Here is a 21,499-nt window from a genome sequence, read left to right on the forward strand (position 1 = left end):
CATTTTCACAATTTATTAAAAAATGTACTTAAAAAAAGAAAATACAATTATTAGGTCCTTTTCTGACAGTAAAACGTGTAGCTCTGAATATTTCCCTCTGCGGTTGACAGTCCCCATCAGGATGTAGTGTTTGTCGCTGGTTCCAGGCAGAAAGTTCACAGTAGAACAGGTTATTAGTGATGATCGTATAGAAACCAGAAGTATCTGTACTACTTTATTCCTCTTCAGATTGGAAAATAGTTGTCAAATGTGTCCCCAACTGGCAAACGACAAACCAAAGTAATTTATGCATGGAGAAATGGTCGTTACCTCCTTAGAGAGGTTGGAAGCGAACGATATATTGTCTGTATCGTTAACAGTTGACGTTTTGGCACATGTTGCATGTTGATAAACGCTGTGATCCGCTAGTATGATGGGCTGATTAAAGAGAATAGCTAGACCACATGTGTGTGTGGGGCGAAGTTAAACAAACCAACTGGTTTTTCAGTCAAATGAAAAATGCGGTACTGTGGGTTTGCTCTTTAAAAAAAAGACGCGTGTTGACAAGGAATTTGTTGAAAAACCCGAAAAACAAAAATACTGTAACATGTAATCCCACTTTTTTTAACACTTTGAAACTGTTGGCAATGTAAGCCATAACAATGGAAGATAAGTGGAGTCCAAAAAGTCTTAATTGGAAAAGATAAGTTATTCTTTTTACTATTACCTCAAATAGTTACCACCTTGAAGTGCTCTATGGGCCTTAGTCAACGAGCGGCCATCCTGGTTCTAAACGCTAGTAAGATGGGATCTCCCTGCTGGCACTTGGAACCAAGATGGGTGCCGAATGCGAAATGTGCATTCAGTTCCCCGAGTTCTCTTATCCAGCAAGAGTTTAGAACCAAGATGGCTGCTAGGTGAATATGGCCCATGGAACTGTTTATTATGGAAAGGTGGTGCTGGGGCGGGTGTCCGATAAAGTCAGTCAGCAGAAGCAAGACACTCCCATAACGCTAGCCAGCTTTCTTTTAAAGTATAGCTACGTTTGTAATCGTCACCTTAACCTTAGATAAGTCTGGTTTCCCCACTGCAGAGAAAGTAGTGCATACAGCTGGAAATATTTAGTCCATACACACCTCATACCTGACTCTGATCGGTGTAGTTGCATTACCCTGGGAATGCAGAACATTTGGTACACATTTGTATTCCAGCATATATACCTAGGCAAGATATGTCAGATAGGAGAATCTCAATGAGACTAGGAGAGGGCACGAGGAAGTCCTTCACTGTGCCTTATCAGGTGTGGTACATCTGCTCGAATGGTCCCCCCCTGTGATGTACGTATTCAAATCACCCTCCTCTCCGGGATTCTGTGACACAAATGATCTACATTCCAGTTCAAACCAACTCGCCCGTGGCCAGCGAACATATGTACAACAACAGTCAAAAAGTTGTTCAAAGGCAAAACCTATCCTTTTGTGTAGAGGAATTCCAGAGTTTGTAGAGTTGTTTTGGAGTTTAATGCAAATTCGAAAAAGGTGTGATTACAAATGCTAGCTAAGAAAGTCGGGCCTGTACCGCCGGCCTCTTGGGTGGAGGCTACTCCTCCCGAGCCAGACTCACCCATGGGGCGATACGTGGGGGGTGGGGGGGGTGAGAGGGGGGACACGACTCGACACATCTAGTACAATGTTTCACGGCCTACACTGCCCATCATGCATCTGTCTTTCACTATTCCTGGATAGCATCTATGGTCCCTCAACCCCGCCCCCCCCACCACCCCCCCACCCACCCAGAGTCGGGCCGCCAGTGTGGACAGATCCCGAGAGGGCGCGGCGCTCCGTGGCGACCCCCTCTGGGAAGGGCCGCGTCGCAGCCGTGGCGGTCGCTAGACCTCCCTTCGTCACGGCCGTCACCTCTGAACCGCGCCTCGCGACGCCACCGCCTGTTTGCCGCGGGTGGAGGGGGGAGGGAGGGGGCCCCCCGGGGCCGGCGGCGCCGGCGACTTGGGCCCCCTCCGCTGTCTGTGGCGGCCCTTGACCTCCGACTCCGAGTCACTGAGCTCCGCGTCGGGACAGTAGCCGTCCGTCTCCCGCCGCGAGCGCGCGCCGTTGGGCGGGTGTTCCGAGGAGGAGGAGGAGGACGACGACGCGGGCTTGGACCAGAGACGCTCCTTCGCCAAGGACGAGGAGGAGGAGGAAGAGGAGGAGGACTTGCGGCCCAGCCTGTCGGTGCCGCGCAGGTCCTCGGTGCTGCGGACCAGGCTGACCGTGGCCTCCTTGAACGAGCGGCTGAAGTGCTCCATGCCCGCCTTGCGGAAGCCCGCCGGCTGGCTGCCGCGGCACAGCGCCTCGGCCAGGAGGGGGTCCTGCTCCCCGGGCGTCTGGCAGGAAATGTCCTTCTGGGCCACAAACTTCTCCATGAGCCCGTTGGCCTTGCCGCCGCCGCCGACCCCGGGTCCCCTGCGGTCCGGGTCGGCGGGCTTCGGGGGCTTGCCGTTGGAGGCGTGCTGGCTGTGGAGGGCGGCGTGCAGCGCCAGCGGCTTCCCGCTGCCGGGCTTGACGAGCGCGGCGGTGCTGCTGGTGACGGCGTTGGCCTCCCGGTGGCCGGAGGACGAGGAGGACGAGGAGGACGAGGAGGAGGTGAGCAGCAGGAGGCCGTTGGCGCGCTCCTCTCTCCTGCCGCGGCTGTGGAGCTGAGGCTTCCCCAGGCCCAGGCCCCCGGGAACGACGCCGGCCCCGTGCTCGTGGACGTTGAGGCTGTTGTCCGGACAGAGGGGCCCGTTCCCCGACTTGGAGCCGCTCTTCCCGTTGCCCAGCAGCTGGGCTTTGGGCATCTTGAGCTTCAGGGTGATCCGGGGCGGAGGGTGGAACAGAAGACTCTCGATGGGGAAGGACAAAGGAACGCCTGCGGAGAAACCCGGCGGTAAGTACCACCGACAACGGGAGCTTCAGCGAGGACGGCATGTGTGTTATCCGTAGGGTAACCCTAACCCCAACTACCATCAGTGCAAACTAACTCTCGCTTCCTAGAACCACCCTCCAAAATGAGACGACATCTATTGTTGTTAACAAGTAGCCCTCGAAAACGAACACCGGGGAAACATAAAACTAAAACATCCTCAACCAGTATCCTGATTTACGTTGTAGCATAACAACCTTTGATGAATCTCATTAGCTAAGAGCGCATGATGACTCGGCAGGGGAGGCATTCCCTGGAGTTCCTTTGAAGCGTCCAGGAAGAGGATTACTTTAATGAAGCCCCTTTGGACAGGGAAAGCATCACCGTATTCCGTTATTTAAACTGTCCCGTTTTCTATGGTGGGAAACGCTGTGTTAAGTGTGGCAGCATAAAATAAGAGACGTTTTCCATGACGCCGACATGCTGTGGACATGCCCTGAAGTCGCTATGGAGATGAAAATGAGACGGGAGGAGAGGCCTACCAGCAGTCACTTCCTGGTTGAGGAGTTTGATGTGCAGGTTGAACATCTGCTCCTGAGCTTTACTCTGAGACAGCTTCAGCTTCTCCCTACGGCTCACCATGTAGCACAGGTTCCTCACCTGCAGAGGAAACACACACACACTTCAAACATAATCCTTGAGTTTATGGGTCAATTAGTGACCTATTTATACACACACACACACACAAGCACGCAAGGCCCTTAAGTGAATTAAAATCATTATTTGATATATTATTACAATGAATGCTGCTCTCAATTGTTTAGAAACCCAGCAGATTATAACCAGAATAACAATTCAGCATAAAACGCACACCCCACCACAACACACAAGACAAACACACACACACCCCACAACACACACAAATTCCCCCCACACACACATACCCATTAAACTATATCATTTATTTGATATACTATTATACTGGCCCTACAATGGACACTAAAATAAGTTTCGGCAGAATAATCAATCAAAACATTTGACTAACTCGACCCTCTCTCCCTCTCTCTCTCTCTCCACCCACCCTCTCCAGGTCCTGCCGGAGGTGCATGAACATGCGCATGCGCGTGTGGATGCTGTCCTCCTGCGGCTGCACCAGCAGGTTGCCCTCCTCCTCCTTGGGCGGCAGCAGCGCGCGGTTGAAGCTCGTCTTCCTCTTCAGCTTCCAGTACTGGAAGATGAAGTCCATGAGGGGCTCGGCCACGCCCAGGCCCCGGGCCAGCTCCCCCGGCTGGATCAGCGTGTGGAACTCCTCCTCCAGCTCCCGCAGCCGCTGCGCCCGCAGCCCCACCTTCTCCGTCTCCGTGGGCGCCGGCTTGGGCCGGGCGGGGCTCAGGCTGGGCTCCGCCGCGCCGCCACCGCCACCGGCGGGGGTCTTGGAGCGGCTGTGCTTCAGGCAGTAGGACTTGAACTTCACCTCGTCGCCCTCGTCCAGGATGGTCTTCATCTCCAGGGTCTGCTCGAAGGCACACGTCACGTGGAACGGCGTGGTGCAGTTTTTCACCGAGCACTGGGGGGGGGGGGTCAAGTTATTTATTTAGCCGTACCGCTTTCATCCAGTTCAGCCACTTGTGCCAACAGTGAAGTCTCTGTACTGTCTAACCCCCACCTGCTCCCTAATGACCCGTCTGTGTTCACCGTCATACCGCTACACCGTGAATACTCTTATGTGTGGTATCTACTCGGACAGCGCATTTAAATGTGATCTACTCTGACCTGTGATATAATGTGATATCTACTGTCTCTTCTCTGGTATAATGTGATAGCTTCTGATATAATGAGATATCTTCTCTGATATAATGTGGCATCTACCCAGATATAATGTGATGTATGATATCTTCTCTGATCCACTAGTCCTATGCCAGCCCACCTGGATGCAGGCTCCGGTCTTCAGCTTGCAGAGGCTGCAGATGAGCGACCAGCGGCTGGGAGGGATGTGGGACACCTTGGTGATGGGCTCCATCCTCTCTGGACACGCGATGCTCACCTGGGCACACGCACACGGATTAACACCGTGACACATAAAGACACACGTTCACAACCCAGATTAACAATAGAAAAGTAGGGAGACAATAGCAGATGGTTGATCCAAAGCAACTTTGTTAAAAGGTTTCATACGCATCATTACACGGGCTGAGGGCTCCTTTGGGCTAGGAGTCACCTCCCACCCTAACCTATTAATCACAGACATCCTCAGAGCCGGGGGGGGGTCTGTGGCTTACCTCTGGGATCCACAGGGCGCAGCTGACGTGGGCCCACTTGGTCCCGGCCCGCGTGGCCTTCATGGCTCCGCCCTTCTTGGGGCAGAGGAGGCACTGGGGCTCCAGGCCCAGCACGCAGGTCCTGCACAGCCAGTTCCCCACGGGCACCTTCACGATGCCGTAGCACGCCTGGAGAGAGGGGGGGGGGCGGGGGCAACGCAGGCTAGGACCATCATTCAGATTCAGGACACTATATTAGTACCTACCTGTATGTTACAAATGTTTAATTAATGCTTTATTAGTGTCAGCCTGTACATTACACGTTTATATTACAGATGTTTTAAAGGGCGTCTACCTGTACATTACAGATGTTTTAAAGGGCGTCTACCTGTACATTACAGATGTTTTAAAGGGCGCCTACCTGTACAACAGATGTTTTATACAGCGTCTACCTGTATGTTACAGATGTTGTAATCAGTGTCTACCCGGTTCACGCAGATGTTTTAATGAGTGTATACCGATGTTTTAACAAGCGTCTACCTAGTGCACGCAGATGTTATGTGTAAACAGATGTTTTAACAAGTGTTTACCTGGTGCACGCAGATGTTGCACTTGTCACAGAACACCATGTCGTTGCCCTCCTCGCTGTCGGGGGAGCGGCACACGTCGCAGATGACGTCCTCGTCGTACTCGATGCCCAGCCCCTCCACCGTCTCGATGGCGTGCCTCATGTTGCCATGGCACTGCCTCTCCAGGGCCTCCAGCGCCCGCTCCACCGTCAGCTCGTCCACAGCCCCCTCCCCTGGGGAACCGGGCACAGGGAGCAGGTGAGCGGGATATCGTGGTATCAGTAGAGTAAGGGCACCTTACAGTGGGGCTGAAAGACTCAGCGAATTCAAACCGACATCGCAATGTCATGGAACGCAATTTGCAAATCGCAAAGGCTGCGTGCATTTCTTACTGTTACTGACTGGAGATCAGTAAGAGTCGTATTTATTTTTTCTTTTACAATTCAATAGTTAAATAAAGATGTTATAATATCAATTCATGAATCAATCATCTCAACACATAGACCTGGCCTAAAGGAGAGCAGTTTATATGTTGACTCCTTCCAATGTTGTGTTGGTCATTCTATAGAATGAATTATTGCTTGTTTAGTGAATGATACAGAACATGAAGGCCCTTAAAAAGAACAATCGCATACTGAATCGCAATATTGGTCGAAATTGGCGAATAATCGCAATTTGATTATTTCCCCAAATTGTTCAGCCCTACCTTACAGGGTCAGAAATAAACAGGCTCGGAGCATTTTACTCTGGGCATATAATTTCCCCTCAAAATTGGGATGACGGGAGCTTTTAAATGCCCCCATAAAATAAAGAATTAACTTCTGGATTTTAACTGTTTGCAAAGCGGATCCAGAATGTTATGTGTTTATTGGAGTCATGAATGTTGGTCATGCAAGATAGAAAATGTATGTTTTTTTTATCACCCAACCGTTCACCAAAGTGCCCAGGAAATTATAATGTATATATATGCATTGTTGATGACAACATAGACCTAACAAGGAAGTGACACATGCATCCTGGAACGCATTCAGTGACTAATGCATTACAGCCTCATATCTCTGTAACCCTGGAGGGGTTTTGGGCCAGTGTTAATGCGTCTTCAATTGATCTGGGTTCAAGTGTTCAGGCTTGTGATATTAGCCATCTGGTTGTGATGGGACAGCCTCTTCAACCCACCATGTGGCAAGGGACACTCACTGCGTCTTGTGTATTACACACTAGGGTGTATAACATGCTAGTAGCGTGTGCTAGTCTAGTGGAACGTGTGTTACACGCTAGTTAGAGTGTACACATGCATGTGTTGCATGCCAGTGGAGTGTGTTACATTCTAGTCGAGTGTCTGTGTGTTATATACTAGTGTAGCTTCTACACACGTCTCCTACCCATGTGCCGCAGCTCTGTGTTCACCGTGTGCAGCCAATGGAGCACTAGTGGAGTGTGTTACACGCCAATGGAGTGTGTTACACACTAGTGGAGTGTGTTACACACTAGTGGAGTGTGTAACACGCTAGTGGAGTGTGTGACACGCCAATGGAGTGTGTAACACGCTAGTGGAGTGTGTAACACACTAGTGGAGTGTGTGACACGCCAATGGAGTGTGTAACACGCTAGTGGAGTGTGTGGCACACCAGTGGAGTGTGTGACACGCCAATGGAGTGTGTGACACGCCAATGGAGTATGTGACACACTAGTGGAGTGTGTGGCACGCCAGCGGAGTGTGTGACACGCCAATGGAGTGTGTGACACACTAGTGGAGTGTGTAGGAGTGTGTTACATGCTAGAATAGTGTCTCCTACCCGTGTGCAGCAGCTCAGTGTTGAGGGTGTGCAGCCGATTAAGTGTGTCACACACTAGTGGAGTGTGTTACATCCGAGAGCAGCGTCTCCTACCCATGTGCAGCAGCTCGGTGTTGAGCGTATGAAGCCAGTGGAGGTCGGTGTCGTCCAGGTCGTAGCGACACATGTCCTCCGCCAGCTTGTTGATGTTGACGTAGCCCATCTCCGTGGCGTCCTGGCTCCAGCAGCGGAAGTACTTCTTGGGCCGCGTGTACAGAATCTCCTTGGGCTTCTCCGCGATGATCCTGAACGAACACAAACACACACACACAACTTTATAGCGGTTGTGTTGTGCGATTTATTATTATTATTATACGTGGACCCCATGATATCAATTAGGTAAATGTTGTTTTATATCCAATAGTCGCTCTGGAGGTTGAGCCTTTTCTTTGGAATGGGGAGGTCTGGTTGTCTGGTTGTTTCATTATAGTGTGTTAATCTGCTGAAAGTCGGAATATAAAACCTACAAGTGGAGTGCATTTATAGAGCAGTTGTCCAGCCACAGAGCTATACCTTCCTAAACGTCTCACATTCATCCATCTGTGTGTTTCTCACATTCGGCAGCTCTCTCTCTCTCTCTCTCTCTCTCTCTCTCTCTCTCTCTCTCTCTCTCTCTCTCTCTCTCTCTCTCTCTCTCTCTCTCTCTCTCTCTCTCTCTCTCTCTCTCTCTCTCTCTCTCTCTCTCTCTCTCTCTCTCTCTCTCTCTCTCTCTCTCTCTCTCTCTCTCTCTCTCTCTCTCTCTCTCTCTCCATTTACCCACACACGTTGAGCATCCTGCTTTAGGACACTTCAACACTAAGCGCAGCAGATCCATACACAGCCATCAAAATATAGCCTGACGTGATCGATAGAAACCACAGACTAGACGGCTGGTGGGTGATAAAAGGACTGCGTATATAAAGCGCCTTTCTAACCTGTGTCCACACAAAGCGCTTCACAATTAGCACCTCACATTCACCCGTTCACACAGCGACGGCGCCGTCGACCGTGCTAGGCAACAACCAGCCCGTCGGGGGGGCAGTTAGGGTTGGGTCTCGTTGTCAGGGGGGCGTTAAGCTAAGGGGAGCTGGGGATCAAACCGGCAACCCTCCTCCCTCGTGTGTTACCTGACGGAGGGTTCGGGGACGGTGTCGGGGCTGGCGGGCACCTGCACCCCCTTCTCCCACTCCTGCCTCCAGGTGTCGGCCAGTAGGTAGTAGTCCTCGGCGGAGATGTGGTGGGAGTCGGGCAGCTTCATGGCACTGATCAGGTCTTTCCTGAACACCTGGGGGAGAGATGTCACCAAGGGGACAGTGTTATTATCACAATATAGAATGCACGCGTCAAAATGTATAGGGTTATTACCCTGTGGTCTAGCTAGGGCTGGGTGACACAGACACAGTGTAACAATAATGACGTTTATGTTGTGCAATATTAATATCCCTAGAAGAAGCAATAACGTTAATCCGATCTTGAATATTGACATGGGCCTGCCTGGTTGGTTGTAGCTTTGACATGAGGACTAGGAAGGGGGGAAAAAGGAAAGTGTGCTTTGTGATGTATATTAATGTCGCGTAGCGTTGGTAAAACTGAGCATAGCATTAGCGATGACAGAAAAGATGGAGAACGGCAGAAGAGGAGGATGAGGTGTTGTTTACTTCTGCCGGCTTCTTCTGGCTGCAGGCAGGGGTTCCCGGCTTGCTGCCATACTTGTTGGTGGAGCAGAAGGACGTGGAGGGACCTGAGCAGGAAGACGAGGACATCAGCGGCCGAAGACCTACACCAGCTGACGACCTACACTACCTGAACCGTAACCAGCTGAAGACCTACACCACCTGAAGACCTACACCAGCTGAACCTACAACATCTGAAGACCTACACCAGCTGAACCTACAACATCTGAAGACCTACACCAGCTGAACCTACAACATCTGAAGACCTACACCAGCTGAACCTACACCATCTGAAGACCTACACCAACTGAAGACCTACACCAACTGAAGAGCTACACCATCTTGGTCCAGGCCTATATACAGAGTAGGTTCTAGAAACTCTCTTGCCGTTAAGCCTCCTCATCAACATGTACCTAGGACTGTAGTGTAGCTGAAACTGAGTATGTTAGAGGCTGGCTCTCTTAGAGGGCTTAAGGGCCAATAAAGAGCCTGGTTAGGGTTAGGTGAACGAGGTGAACTTACTTTCATTGTCAGAGCTGTCACTGCTGCTGGAGGTCCTGATACGTTTCATCCTGTAGCATCCTGGAAAACAAGTAAAACGTATCATTATGGGATGTAAACCAAGTGGGGAATTAGCCTTGACTACGTGTCCTTCCCATGCGGTTGAATTAATAGTAGCACTACATGTGTGAAGCAATAGTTGTCCAAATCCTAACACACAGCATGCTCTGTTTATCCCTTATTTTCTGAGCATAGCCTAGCTTAGAACCATCAAATTCAACACAATGTTTCACACATTGTATCATATTGACAGGCATTTGGCATGAGAGAAAATGTAAGACACTTACCATAAATTTTACATCGAATTGCATGCTAAACGGTTCCACTGATAACCCCACGACAACTTCTCTTATCTGTAAATACATACTTGCGTTAGTTCATGATGGCAATATTAAAACAAAGGTTGGACCGCATCAGTAATCTGGAGGAGTTTGGCTATACTGGCTCGAAGAAGCCTTACGTTGATTTGTTTTGTTTTTACTAAAACAATTCTAATCAAGGAAAACGACTCTTTACAATTCAGTACTGGGGGTGACATCGGTTTTCACCGATGTCAAAACTATACATAAAGCTGCAATATTAACTCAATATTATCAACACACAACCTAAATAGGTCCAAACACAAGTTCTGGTAAGTTCATCAGGGACTCGAGAGCAACTTTTGAAGGGGTCGCAAGAGGAGTTAGAATTTATTTATAACCTTTTAGCCATATCAATGAACAGTACAAACGTTGTATGACTAGTGAAGTCTGTCTTTGTCTGACCAGTCCCTCTTAAGATGACTAATGGGAAACTATTAGTAATCAATACACTATACCACAGTGGAAAACCAATGGTGATCGGCGTCATTTTTGCCATTCGACCAGTATTCAGCCCTCGGTTCATTGATATGTAAAACTGGGCTTTAGGTGTTTTCGGAGCTAAGTTAAACATGCAAGTAACGACATAAGTTGTCGTCAGATACACCGTGGAACATCAAGTTATTTAACACAAACTGGCGCGGTTAGATATCCGTGCTTTTTCTGCGTACATCCCCCGAACTGAAATCCATGGCTCGATGATCAAATGTAGTAATAAAGTGAAATGATTTTAGCGAGTTCACGTTAGTATACAAAGACAAGAAAGAACAGCAATAAAATGTTGTTCCTCAAAAGCCTTGGCGCCAAACACTGGCCTTTAGCGGGTAGGTTGTGGTTGATAGATCCAAGGGCCCGAAGGTACAGTGGGCGGTAACACTCCATTACCAACCAATCACCGACTCGAGGGCGGTGCTCACTGCGGTACCAAACAAACGCAGATTGGTTGGTAAAAGAGCAAGGTCCCGCCCACTGTACGGCCGGAGCCTTGGATCTTGCGACTACGTTTTGCGCTTTAAAACGCCGTGCAGAAAATCAAACATGGGCGCCACCACCAAATAAAGATGTCACTTCCTATCGGGGTTTGGACCCAAGCTAAAGCGTTTACAAGAGAGTATCGTAAATGAAACTTAAAAGCGACACCCCGATTTTCTGTTACTTGCGAATGATTATCAATCGTAATCTACAACTTTGCATTCAAACAACCCCCCCTCCCAGAAAGGAAGCAGGGCCCCGTGGCCTGCATAAGCCATCCAGGGCAGTTCTCCTGGCACACTGAACACACGAGTATATTGTCCAGATTCCTTGGATCTTACCTTATGTTCGCATTGTATAACGCGCTTTATCCCGTCCAGATGACGTCGTATTCCGTTTGGTAAAGTGGGAATTACAAATGGAGCGGTTGGTTATAGCCTTTTAATTGAATTTGGTTGCTTTATTCTGCCACCCTAGGAATTTCAAGGGTTGCAATCTCCAGCAGCACCACCACGCACAACACATCTATTGTACCGCGACGGCCGCCAGGTCCTACACTCCACCTCTTTCAGAGGAGCGCTGCTGCGCTGGGTTCAGCTTGAGACCCTAGGCATTGATTAAAAAAAAAAAACAGTAATATACCTACATAGACGAAAAATAATTCGATAAAAAAACATTGAAGAGATATGTCGCACATTTGTACATTTTACTCCCCCCCCCCCCAAAAAAAAAAGTATTTATAAGTAGTAATGTACATTATACTCTGCACATGCACAAATGTATATCATACTATATTCAGGTTAACCTTTTATTGATGCACTGGTAAATTTAGTTTAGAAGGTAGTTGGATTCTTTAGAAAAATAGAAAACATTTAACTAAAACAAACCTTTGTTGAGCCAGAACTCTCATAATTCTTCTTTGTGCGGGCAGCATCTTAAAAAATCCATGTAACTATTTTGTATTTTCACAGATCCAAGTAAATTCGTACAGCTAGTGGTAGATATGATGAAGCTATAGGCAGGCTGGGTGTCCAGTCACACTGTGCTATTTGGACCCTTTACATTACAGCATAAAGACATAAACAAAGGTTATTGGAATACACTTTCATTAAGACACTATGCCCAGCCCACAGGAGGATAGTTACAATATGCTGCTTGGCAGAGTAACATGACTTTGAATCTCGTGACCTAGCGATATGGTCTGGAACATTGTTACTCACACATCTCTTTACTCTTGTGATCTGAAAATAATGTCTTAACCCAGCTCAAAATCACAAATGGAAAGTTTGGATTTTCGCCTCATGAGAAACTAAAAATACAGGAAACAAAATGCATGAGGTTGTACAACAATTTGTTTTACAAAAAAGACTTATGAACAACACATTTGTTTACCTTACAAAACATTATTTTTAGAGTATAAAACTTTAGGCTACATGAATTGCCTACGCTAACATCCCAGCAAAATCTATGTTTACAGATAAAACATATTATCGGTACCCTTTAGTCTCAAAACAACAACTTAAAGAGACCTAAATACAAATACATACATTGCCCATTGATCAAACGGCCCTTTGAGACCAGTGTCAGATAAACAATGTAAACTGATTAGCAAAGACAAAATCTAGATCTAAACAAACATCCCTAAACCTGCAAACTTTTGAAGAAAACTGATGTTTTATATTAAATACTTTCCCTTTTGGCTGTCTCTGTTCATATTATCATTGCAGTATTTTCTCTTAATGTTCAGTTAACTGAACATTAAGTTAAAATGAAAAGCCTACAGCAAAAACTACATTCACATAGTGTATAAAAAAAACAATAAAAGTATCAAATACATTCATTTAAAATTTTCACATTATTTGACTACAATGTGGACAGTGGTTTACAGCAAATGGGGGGGGGCAGTTGGTTTTAAAGAGAAAACAGAGATCTGAGCCTCTAAAATTGTGCATTAATCTCTAAAGCTTTTCCCTTCAAACCTCAAACCTATCATCAAAGACTATTGCCAGAGGTTTGAAGCTTATCAAAAAGATATTTCAGGGAGCATCTTGAATTAATATTATATTCTCATTCTGAAGAATCTTTACACAGCAGACATGGAAAGTTAATAATTATAATTCTAACCTTCCTTACCAGTCATTTGGGCTTTCTACAGAAAAATCATTCAAATGTTCGATGTGCAATTTGTTCGACGCATCTCGCTCACAAGCCCATCTGCATGTCGGCAAAATTGAAGAAATTGTCAACGTCTCGTGAAGAAGTACTCTTGTTTTCTGAAACAAACACCTGCAACAAATAAAGAAGAAGGATTTGACCGGTGGGAAGGACATGTTGAATGATTTAATTTGAGGAACAGGCAGCATTACGTGCTTTCACATTGCCCTGTCAAATGTCCACATCTACCAGTATGCCATGATACATTTGGTGGTTGTTGGCTGTTTGGATTATGTTTTCTGTTGGGTGTTTGTGTTTGTTGGGGCCATGTGCGAGCGCCTTCAAGAGACCATATGTTGCCATGGTTACCTTGGATCCATTGAAGACCTCGTTAGCCATTGTCCTGCAGGCGTCCACCACTCCATCTCCATTCAACTCCAGCGCAGTTACGGAACCTTCCGGAGAAGAGGTGCAAATCAACGTTTAGATGCCGTTGTCGGGCTAGATGACTGAGAACATCTTTAAAAAAAACTAAACAAACACATGGATTCCCTTGCCCTGATGAAGGCCTACAATGGCTGAAACATGTTGGCAACTTTTTAAGAATTCCAATATGAATTATCTATTAAAGCTTTTTTTACTTTAAGAAGAGTGCCTTGGTCAGCCCATCTTTCTGTTTTTGTATACCAAAGAGCACCTTCGCACTAACTGATTCACTTAATCAGAACAACGGTATAGTCCTCCAACCTGTCTACCTTACGGAGCGATCCCTCTTCTGTGTTCCATCTCAAGGTGTCTTGCTTGATAATAAGCAGAGCATTTCCTTGTCCTTTAGAGGGCCTGTGAAGCCCCTTGAAGCTAAGCGTGATTATGGTGAGAGCCATAACCTTTGGTGCTCCACTCCAACAGGTCTGCGGTGTCGTTCTGGAAAACTCTCTTCACGTCTTCAGGTCTCATGGGCACCTCCTTGGTCTGGATCAACAGGAAGCCTTTCTCAATCATCTGCGGAAATTAGGAAGGAATATTAAGAGGTATGCATAAACAGAGTTGTTTACTTGCAAACAGCAAGCTTTCTTTAGTTTAACTACGCCAATCGATCGAAAATGTTGTCAACATCTAGTAGTAGTAGTAGTAGTTCATGACACATTAAGGCCCCTTAACAATTCAGAGAATAAATAATACATTTCCCATTGTAGCTTCTCTATATCTGACTACATACAATAAACGACTCCACTCTTACTCATAACTTTTGGAGGACAATCAGGTGACATTTGGAACATCCTGTTGCAAAATTGCAACATTTGTGTGTCAGTTTTGTTGTTGACCTTGACTTACTCTATTGAACTCATTGGATTACGACAGCAATATAATATAATTTACAATAAAACCCTTTATGGTGTATTAAATCTAAACTAACAGGATTACAATTAGTATTTTATAACGAATGGATAATGATGGAAAGGCACGTAGATAGAATTCTATATATACACACACAATTATGAATTATTAAGAACACGTGGTTTATTTGGTTTTATGAAGGATGTGGTGACGTGTAGGCCGTTTATTTTCACATCCTTTCCATGAGCAGCTAGACTTCAGCTACGCCCAGCCACCCACTCCCACCAGTTTCACAAGCCACCCGCAAACCACACCACCTCCCCTGAGTTCACCGACACACTCCCCCGCCCCCGCTCACCGCGTCGATGAGTTTGCGAGCGTTGGCGGTCGTGTAGTCTCCCGCGAAGAACACAAAGAGGCAGGACTCCTCGCTGCCCTTCCGGCGAGCGCCCCTGGTCAGCGGCACGATGCTGCGCGACGCGTCGCCCGACACGCGCACCGCCTTGAACTCCGTCTCCGGCCCGGGCGGAGGCACCGAGTCCAGCACCGCCGCCGTCTCGGCCAACAGGCTCCAGTTGTTCTCGCCCGACACGGGCGTGAAGTCGTGCACGTTGCTCCAGTTGTTGTTGAAGATGCTGAGGCCCGCGTCCTTGAAGTGGAAGGCCAGCTCGGGGTAGTAGAACTGGAAGCAGCCGAAGCGCATCCCCGTGGACGACTCGATGATGGGCTGTGTGGCGCAGCACAGGAATACCTCCATCTTCTTGCAGTCGCGCGTGCGGAACTGCTGGCATGCCACCACGCAGTGCACGTCCTTGCAGTCGCGGAAGAACACGCTGCCCTTGACGGGGCCCAGGAAGATGCGGCAGTTGACGCAGTCGTCGACGGTGATGGTGGCCGAGTGGTCGAACACGAAGATGTTGCAGTTGACGCAGTCCTGGATGACCAGCTGCTGGCCCTTCAGCGTGTCAGGCAGCCGGCCAACCGTGGTGTCTTTGAGACCGTTCAGCATGTAGTCCTTAGGGTCCACCTGAGCAAGGAAACACAAATGTATCAATATTCAGTCAGAGTAGGATTTCGACAATGCGGAACTGCCCAGGTGTTGCAGCCTGACTGGCACTAACACTGCCAAGGTTCGGGGTTCCATTGCCACCGGGGCAACCCATGCTAAGAATTTATGCACTCACAATATTGTAAGGTAAGGGTAAGGGTCAGGGTCAGGGTTAGGAAGATACACTATGGATAAAAGCTTCAACCAAATAGTGTATTTATATTATAGTTGTTAGGCTATGAGGTTCGATTGTTTCATGTTTGCCCAAATGTTTTTTTGGTGAGAATAATGCCGTATTAGCCAAAGTATTATGAAGTCATCGTTTTTGGTTTGCAGTAATAGCTGGACCTGCATCCAGGAAAAGGGACCGAGCGTCCAAGCCTAGCTAAGGAGGCCACAATAGATTTAGTTTGGCCCTTGAGTAGTTACGTGTTGTTATATGTGTGGATAATCCCCTAATGAGCTACTAACAGTCTGCTCAAAAAGCAAAGCTAACCCTTTTTTTGAACCTGTGTTAATCTCTAGAACATTGTCTTGATGACTACGATCGCCTAATACATTACAACTAACGTTAATTAAAGTGCATTACATCTTTATGCGCAATTCCCCTTTTAAGGTCCGCCCATGTCTAAAATAACAGAACTTGCAACGCTGCACAAAGAGTGCAAGTGTGCAAATAAGTTCACTTTGAATGTTCAACTAAATGTTGATTTTGGCAAGCATGTACTGGAGTTAGAAAGATGCGCTAGTCCTAACAGGAATGTGGACCATCCACACACAGCAAAGACTATTAGAAGCAGTTGCATGCATGTTTACTTTATCGTGACAAGTGGATTGCAGACTTCCGTTTCAACTTAACGTGGATTAAGTATAATACCCCAATGTGTGTGAATAGACCATTTAAAGAGCCGTACCTTCTCGCGTGTATCCCAGCTGTACTGCTTGGGAGCCTCATCGCTGCTACTACCGAGGGGAACGCTGTTGCTGCCCGCGGTCGACTCCAAAGCCGTCGGAGCCTGCTCCTCTTTTGCTTTTCTCTTGGATTTCTTTGAGAAGAAGCAACCCATGATGGATTGTGCCTTAAAAAAATAGCACTGTGCTTCGGTGATGTTAAAAGATTGCGATTGTTTCCCTTTCTTCCCACTTGTTGTTCAGGTGACGACCATCCTCTACCTTGAGAGCTGTCAGGCAAACAGTCGCAGACCTCGAGTTTCCCGTTTCCTTGGTTAATAATCCAGCCAATCACGGGGTTTGTAATAGTGACAATAGCGAATCACACGCCCGCACGGTGAGACGTTGCTGTGTTGCGAGATAAAAGCAGTCCTCACGGTGCGTTTGAGTCAAACCCGTAAACTATTAAGTTAGTCCACTCCAATTTTATTCTAGAGGTGATGCGCCGAAACACCCAAATTATGGAGGTAATGTTAACATTAACAAACGATTTGCAATAAACATTTGAACGCACAATCCTCTAAGCACGCGCTGCACTTATTTGGGCGTTGTCTTTAGTCATGGATGCCTAGAAATATCTCCCACTTTCATTAGTAGAAATCAATTTATGCTTTTGCAACATAATAGTTTTAGTTTAGAGATTATTATGGGAACATAAAATTGCCTACCTATTCATTATTATGTATCATTTTGTAGTGTAATGCCATTATGTGTTTGAATGTAATTTTAGATAGTGCTGCATGTAAGTAGGCCTATTCAAAAATCCATGCCCCACCCCCCACTGCAGCTTATAGATGATTTCAGAGGCACGACCTTATGGGGTCTTAAAGGATAAGGGCAGTATTTTGAAGCTGTGTATAAATAGATAAATGCATAGCAGTTAAAGGTGGAATTGCCTGCTTAAATGCAGTCTACTATTTTTTCTTCACCTTTAATCTGATACATTTAACCAAATTAATCAGATAGTTATCCAAGTTATTCAAGTTCAAGTTGTTTTTCCATCTTCGCATGGTCAAACCATTTGCTGCTTACTTTGATGTTATGGCCTGGCTTGGATTCAGCAATGTGAGGGCAACAGACACATGTGGCCAATTACTAATACTTGCATTACACATTATCTTTGGGGACAATTACTTATTATTTTTAGCTTGTTCTATGGTCGTTCATTCATTCTCTCTACCTCCTCTCAAACACACACACACACACACACACACACACACACACACACACACACACACACACACACACACACACACACACACACACACACACACACACCGTAACATATATAGCCTACACATGACCATAGTACAAACATAAAGTGGGCATAGGTTGAAGCTCTGCTTTAATCTTCGGGTTTTGAAAATGTGAAAAATGTTGAAAGATTGTTCATCATTTCCTGTGCACATATGGACGTGCAAGGACGTGACTGGTGCAAACTTTACACAACATCGGTATCTAAAAGTGTTGATCAAATTCCTGTTTCCGATTTAAAACTGCAGTCTCAGTGAGTATCAGTATCAGTGAGACAAAACTTTGAAGTTTTTAGTCATTTGAAAAAGCCTGCTCTTTTAATGGCAAATGAAATGCTTGCTACCTACAACCGTGGTTATTGACATACATTTTATGTAAGTAGTCACGTTTAGTTATTGATGCATGCAGTCATTAATACCTATCAATCGTAATATTTATCATAAATTCAGTTTAAACACATATACATTCAAACATGTAACATATTGATATACTCAATCCAATGTGTGACAATGGATTGTTAACAAATAAAACACTTGTTTTTTTACTGGACGAAATACATTTATGATTAGAATAGCAATTTGTGATGTATGCTAGTCTCCATTAAAAATGTTAATACATTTTGCCATCAAATTTGACAGTAGACATATGAAAATAGAAAAGTGAAACATAATTTGTGGATCTTCTAAAGATAATTAGTTACAAGACAAGTACAATACAGCTTTCTGACCATCCAGAGGGGCGGTGCAACACAGAAAGAAGGCGCGCCGCCATAAAGTGTGCACTGTCCCTTTAAGAGGTCGAACTACACCGGGATTTCTTTGCTTTAAAGTGTTTTCCCAGTCGCCGCCTGCCGTGCGCAGTGACACGGCATAAGAGGCGGTCTACAGCATTCGGCAGCATCCCACACCATGGACACTTTACCAGAACTGAAGTGGACCAGGGTCCTTCATATCAGGAATGTGATTCCTGCGTTGCTCTTGCTGCTGAATACGGCCACCAGGTTGAGTGCCCAGGACTCGGGAATGGAGGAATTGGCAACTGATAAAGAAGCCGAAGAAAGTCACCGTCAGGACAGCGTAAATTTACTGACGTTTATCTTACTGCTGACCCTAACCATTCTGACGATATGGCTTTTCAAGCACAGGCGAGTGCGTTTCCTCCACGAAACGGGATTGGCAATGATATATGGTGAGACAGACGCGTCTTATCACCTCACCCCCACCCCATCCTCCACCCCTCCACTAATCGCCACATTCTCCTAGGATTGTAAGCTTCAAGGAGCCAATGCAGGCAAGAGGAGCGGGCAAAACCCAAACATGCACATTGGCTGCCCGGGTTAATCATTTTCTAGAAGATGCGCAGTTTGGTGATGCCCGTGGGCGTCGGGGTAGTGGTAATCTCTGGAACGTGCGTTATTTGTGTTTCTCGCGCGAGTGTCACCGGGGGCTTCCCATCCTTGCATGATCCCGCTAAATATCCCCCAACATCAGAATACTTAGTGGTTCATAATTATGTGCCTGGTCCACGCGCGCGCACACACACACACACACACACACACACACACACACACACACACACACACACACACACACACACACACACACACACACACACACACAACTGCAATGTCTTAGGAAACACACACACACACACACACACACACACACACACACAGAGACTGCGCACTGTGGCAACACGTGACCTACGATAGGATTGTTGCAACCTTATTAAGGATGTGAGCCACCCTCCATCAAATATAGTCGACACATTGGCTTTAGACGCTTACATATGATATAGGACATATGATATGATAGGTTGATTGTTGACTATACAATGCCATTTAATTTCAGGTCTAAACATATGAATTAGAACATTCTCTGTTTTCTGTGGTAACATTTATGAAGAAATCTCCACTGTGTTGAGAAATTCGTCACACACACACACACACACACACACACACACACACACACACACACACACACACACACACACACACACACACACACGGAATGAATACTAGCAGGAATGAATTCCAAACAGGAATATTTTCACATCACATATCACATAGTCAGATCTGTGTACTCTTGTCTCTACCCAAAAGCTTGTTAATAGTACACCAACGTGTTGAACCTATTATTCACACACACACACACACACACACACACACACACACACACACACACACACACACACACACACACACACTTGGCACAGGGGAGAGATGTGTGTACGCAAGGGAGAGAGAGAGAGAGCGAGCAAGGTTTTTTAAATACTGTTTGTGTTGTGGCTCGCCCTCTGGCAGGGGCACTGAAGGACGCAGAGGGCTTTGCCCTGTCTTCTGAGAAGGATTGCTGCCTCACCAGGAACCTCACTATCTCCCTCGTTCGACTCTCTTCTCTCGTTGGTCTCTCTCTTTACTGGTTTAATCTCCCCCTCACTCTTTATTTCTCTCTGCCTCTTTCCTTGTTCATCCCTCGCTCCCGTGTCTGTCCCTCTCCCCCTATCATTTGTCCCTCTCTTCATCTTTCTCCTTGTTAGGCTTGCTCACACGTCCACTATCACAGCACAGTCCATCTGTAGAGCCAGGGCAAAAAAAAAAATCATGGCAGTATGAGGAAAGGGGCCGTGCACTCCCACAGTGTCGTGTGTGTGTGTGTGTGTGTGTGTGTGTGTAAAAAAATAAAGTTCTCTCTTACTATCATGTCTTATACAGACCAGTATGTTGTATTACGTGAATACCGGGTAAATATGTTATTAAAGGCCTCTATTTACCTACAACAAAATCAGAGTTGTTTTGCAGTTTGCCTGATTTGACTCACTGCAGAAATCAAAACCAGAATGCCTTCGTTTTGTCCGAACAAACCCGCCCCTCATTTAGTTTGAAGTGTATCGGGGGCCTCATCACACTGCCCTCCGACCCCCTCTCCCCAGGGCTGCTGGTGGGGGTGATCCTGCGGTACGGCATCCCGGCCACCAGCTACCACCACAAGACGCCCCCCAGCTGTGTCCTGACGGAGGGCCCCAGCAGCACCCTGCTGCTCAACGTCAGCGGGAAGTTCTTTGAGTACACGCTGAAAGGGGAGATCAACTCCCGGGAGATCCACAACGTCGAGCAGAATGACATGCTGCGCAAGGTGCTGCCATGATGATGATGATGATGTAGTATTTCTCTAATTGTTTGATGTGTGGACGTTTGACACTCGGTGAGAGTTGACCGTTGATTTCATCTCCGGCCACCTCTGTTCTCTCCTCAGGTGACTTTCGACCCGGAAGTATTCTTCAACATTTTGCTGCCGCCTATCATCTTCCATGCTGGATACAGCCTGAAAAAGGTAACACCCTGCTACTGGCATTATTGTATGCTGAAGTAAAGTGTCGTACGGTATAGTAAACTGTAGTACAGTATAGTATCTAGTGTAGTGTCATTTAGTGCTAGGGTGTGACTCCCAGACGAATGCTACTGGGTTCAATGCCCGATTTCAGTAGCCTACCTTTAGAAACTTAACCTGTACTAAATAGTAGTCTATTTAATGATATTGTGTTCAAATGAATGGTGTCAAATTAATAATATATTGTAGGTCAATATAGTATTAATATTTATTGTATGTTTGTATACATAATATCATTTGGAGCGGTTTCCCATTGTCAACATGGGCCACTAACCTGGG

At 46.6% G+C, this 21,499-nt stretch overlaps 3 protein-coding genes across 3 annotated transcripts in view; 1 reads left to right on the forward strand and 2 right to left on the reverse strand.

Annotated features, from left to right (window-relative positions):
- Positions 1-17: 17 nt before the first annotated feature.
- jade3 (jade family PHD finger 3) lies at positions 18-11,499 on the reverse strand. Its single transcript, XM_084473330.1, has 12 exons — positions 11,428-11,499; positions 10,043-10,108; positions 9,717-9,776; positions 9,180-9,262; positions 8,649-8,806; positions 7,597-7,787; positions 5,729-5,940; positions 5,160-5,327; positions 4,808-4,924; positions 3,962-4,447; positions 3,423-3,540; positions 18-2,886 (listed from the first exon to the last, which is right to left on the reverse strand). The coding sequence occupies exons 3-12, from the start codon at positions 9,763-9,765 to the stop codon at positions 1,892-1,894; spliced, it is 2,577 nt and encodes an 858-aa protein (XP_084329456.1). The 5' UTR covers positions 9,766-9,776; positions 10,043-10,108; positions 11,428-11,499; the 3' UTR covers positions 18-1,891.
- A 1,735-nt stretch (positions 11,500-13,234) lies between these two features.
- rp2 (RP2 activator of ARL3 GTPase) lies at positions 13,235-16,804 on the reverse strand. The gene is made up of 5 exons (XM_084473331.1): positions 16,541-16,804; positions 14,937-15,605; positions 14,128-14,242; positions 13,610-13,695; positions 13,235-13,372 (listed from the first exon to the last, which is right to left on the reverse strand). Exons 1-5 carry the CDS (start codon positions 16,691-16,693, stop codon positions 13,289-13,291), a joined length of 1,107 nt encoding a protein of 368 aa, XP_084329457.1. The 5' UTR covers positions 16,694-16,804; the 3' UTR covers positions 13,235-13,288.
- A 1,917-nt stretch (positions 16,805-18,721) lies between these two features.
- Positions 18,722-21,499, forward strand: part of slc9a7 (solute carrier family 9 member 7) — a 21,595-nt gene continuing 18,817 nt past the window's right edge. Inside the window, exons 1-3 of the mRNA XM_084472561.1 lie at positions 18,722-19,019; positions 20,763-20,965; positions 21,086-21,163. Of these exons, the coding sequence (XP_084328687.1) occupies positions 18,740-19,019; positions 20,763-20,965; positions 21,086-21,163 (561 nt within the window). The 5' untranslated portion in view covers positions 18,722-18,739. The remainder of the gene's footprint in view (positions 19,020-20,762; positions 20,966-21,085; positions 21,164-21,499) is intronic.

The sequence above is a fragment of the Micromesistius poutassou genome (genome assembly GCF_964030765.1).
Source record: "Micromesistius poutassou genome assembly, chromosome: 9".
Lineage (NCBI taxonomy): Eukaryota > Metazoa > Chordata > Actinopteri > Gadiformes > Gadidae > Micromesistius > Micromesistius poutassou.

Excerpts from the sequence above, each read along its gene's own strand:
- jade3 (XM_084473330.1), bottom strand. The coding sequence starts at position 9,765 with ATGAAACGTATCAGGACCTCCAGCAGCAGTGACAGCTCTGACAATGAA. Across the intron at positions 9,263-9,716 it reads TGACAGCTCTGACAATGAAA|GTCCCTCCACGTCCTTCTGC; the intron begins GTAAGTTCACCT and ends CTTCCTGCTCAG. Across the intron at positions 7,788-8,648 it reads GTCCCCGAACCCTCCGTCAG|GATCATCGCGGAGAAGCCCA; the intron begins GTAACACACGAG and ends GTGTTCGTTCAG.
- rp2 (XM_084473331.1), bottom strand. The coding sequence starts at position 16,693 with ATGGGTTGCTTCTTCTCAAAGAAATCCAAGAGAAAAGCAAAAGAGGAG. Across the intron at positions 14,243-14,936 it reads CTCGCAAACTCATCGACGCG|ATGATTGAGAAAGGCTTCCT; the intron begins GTGAGCGGGGGC and ends TAATTTCCGCAG. Across the intron at positions 13,373-13,609 it reads AGGTCTTCAATGGATCCAAG|GTGTTTGTTTCAGAAAACAA; the intron begins GTAACCATGGCA and ends TATTTGTTGCAG.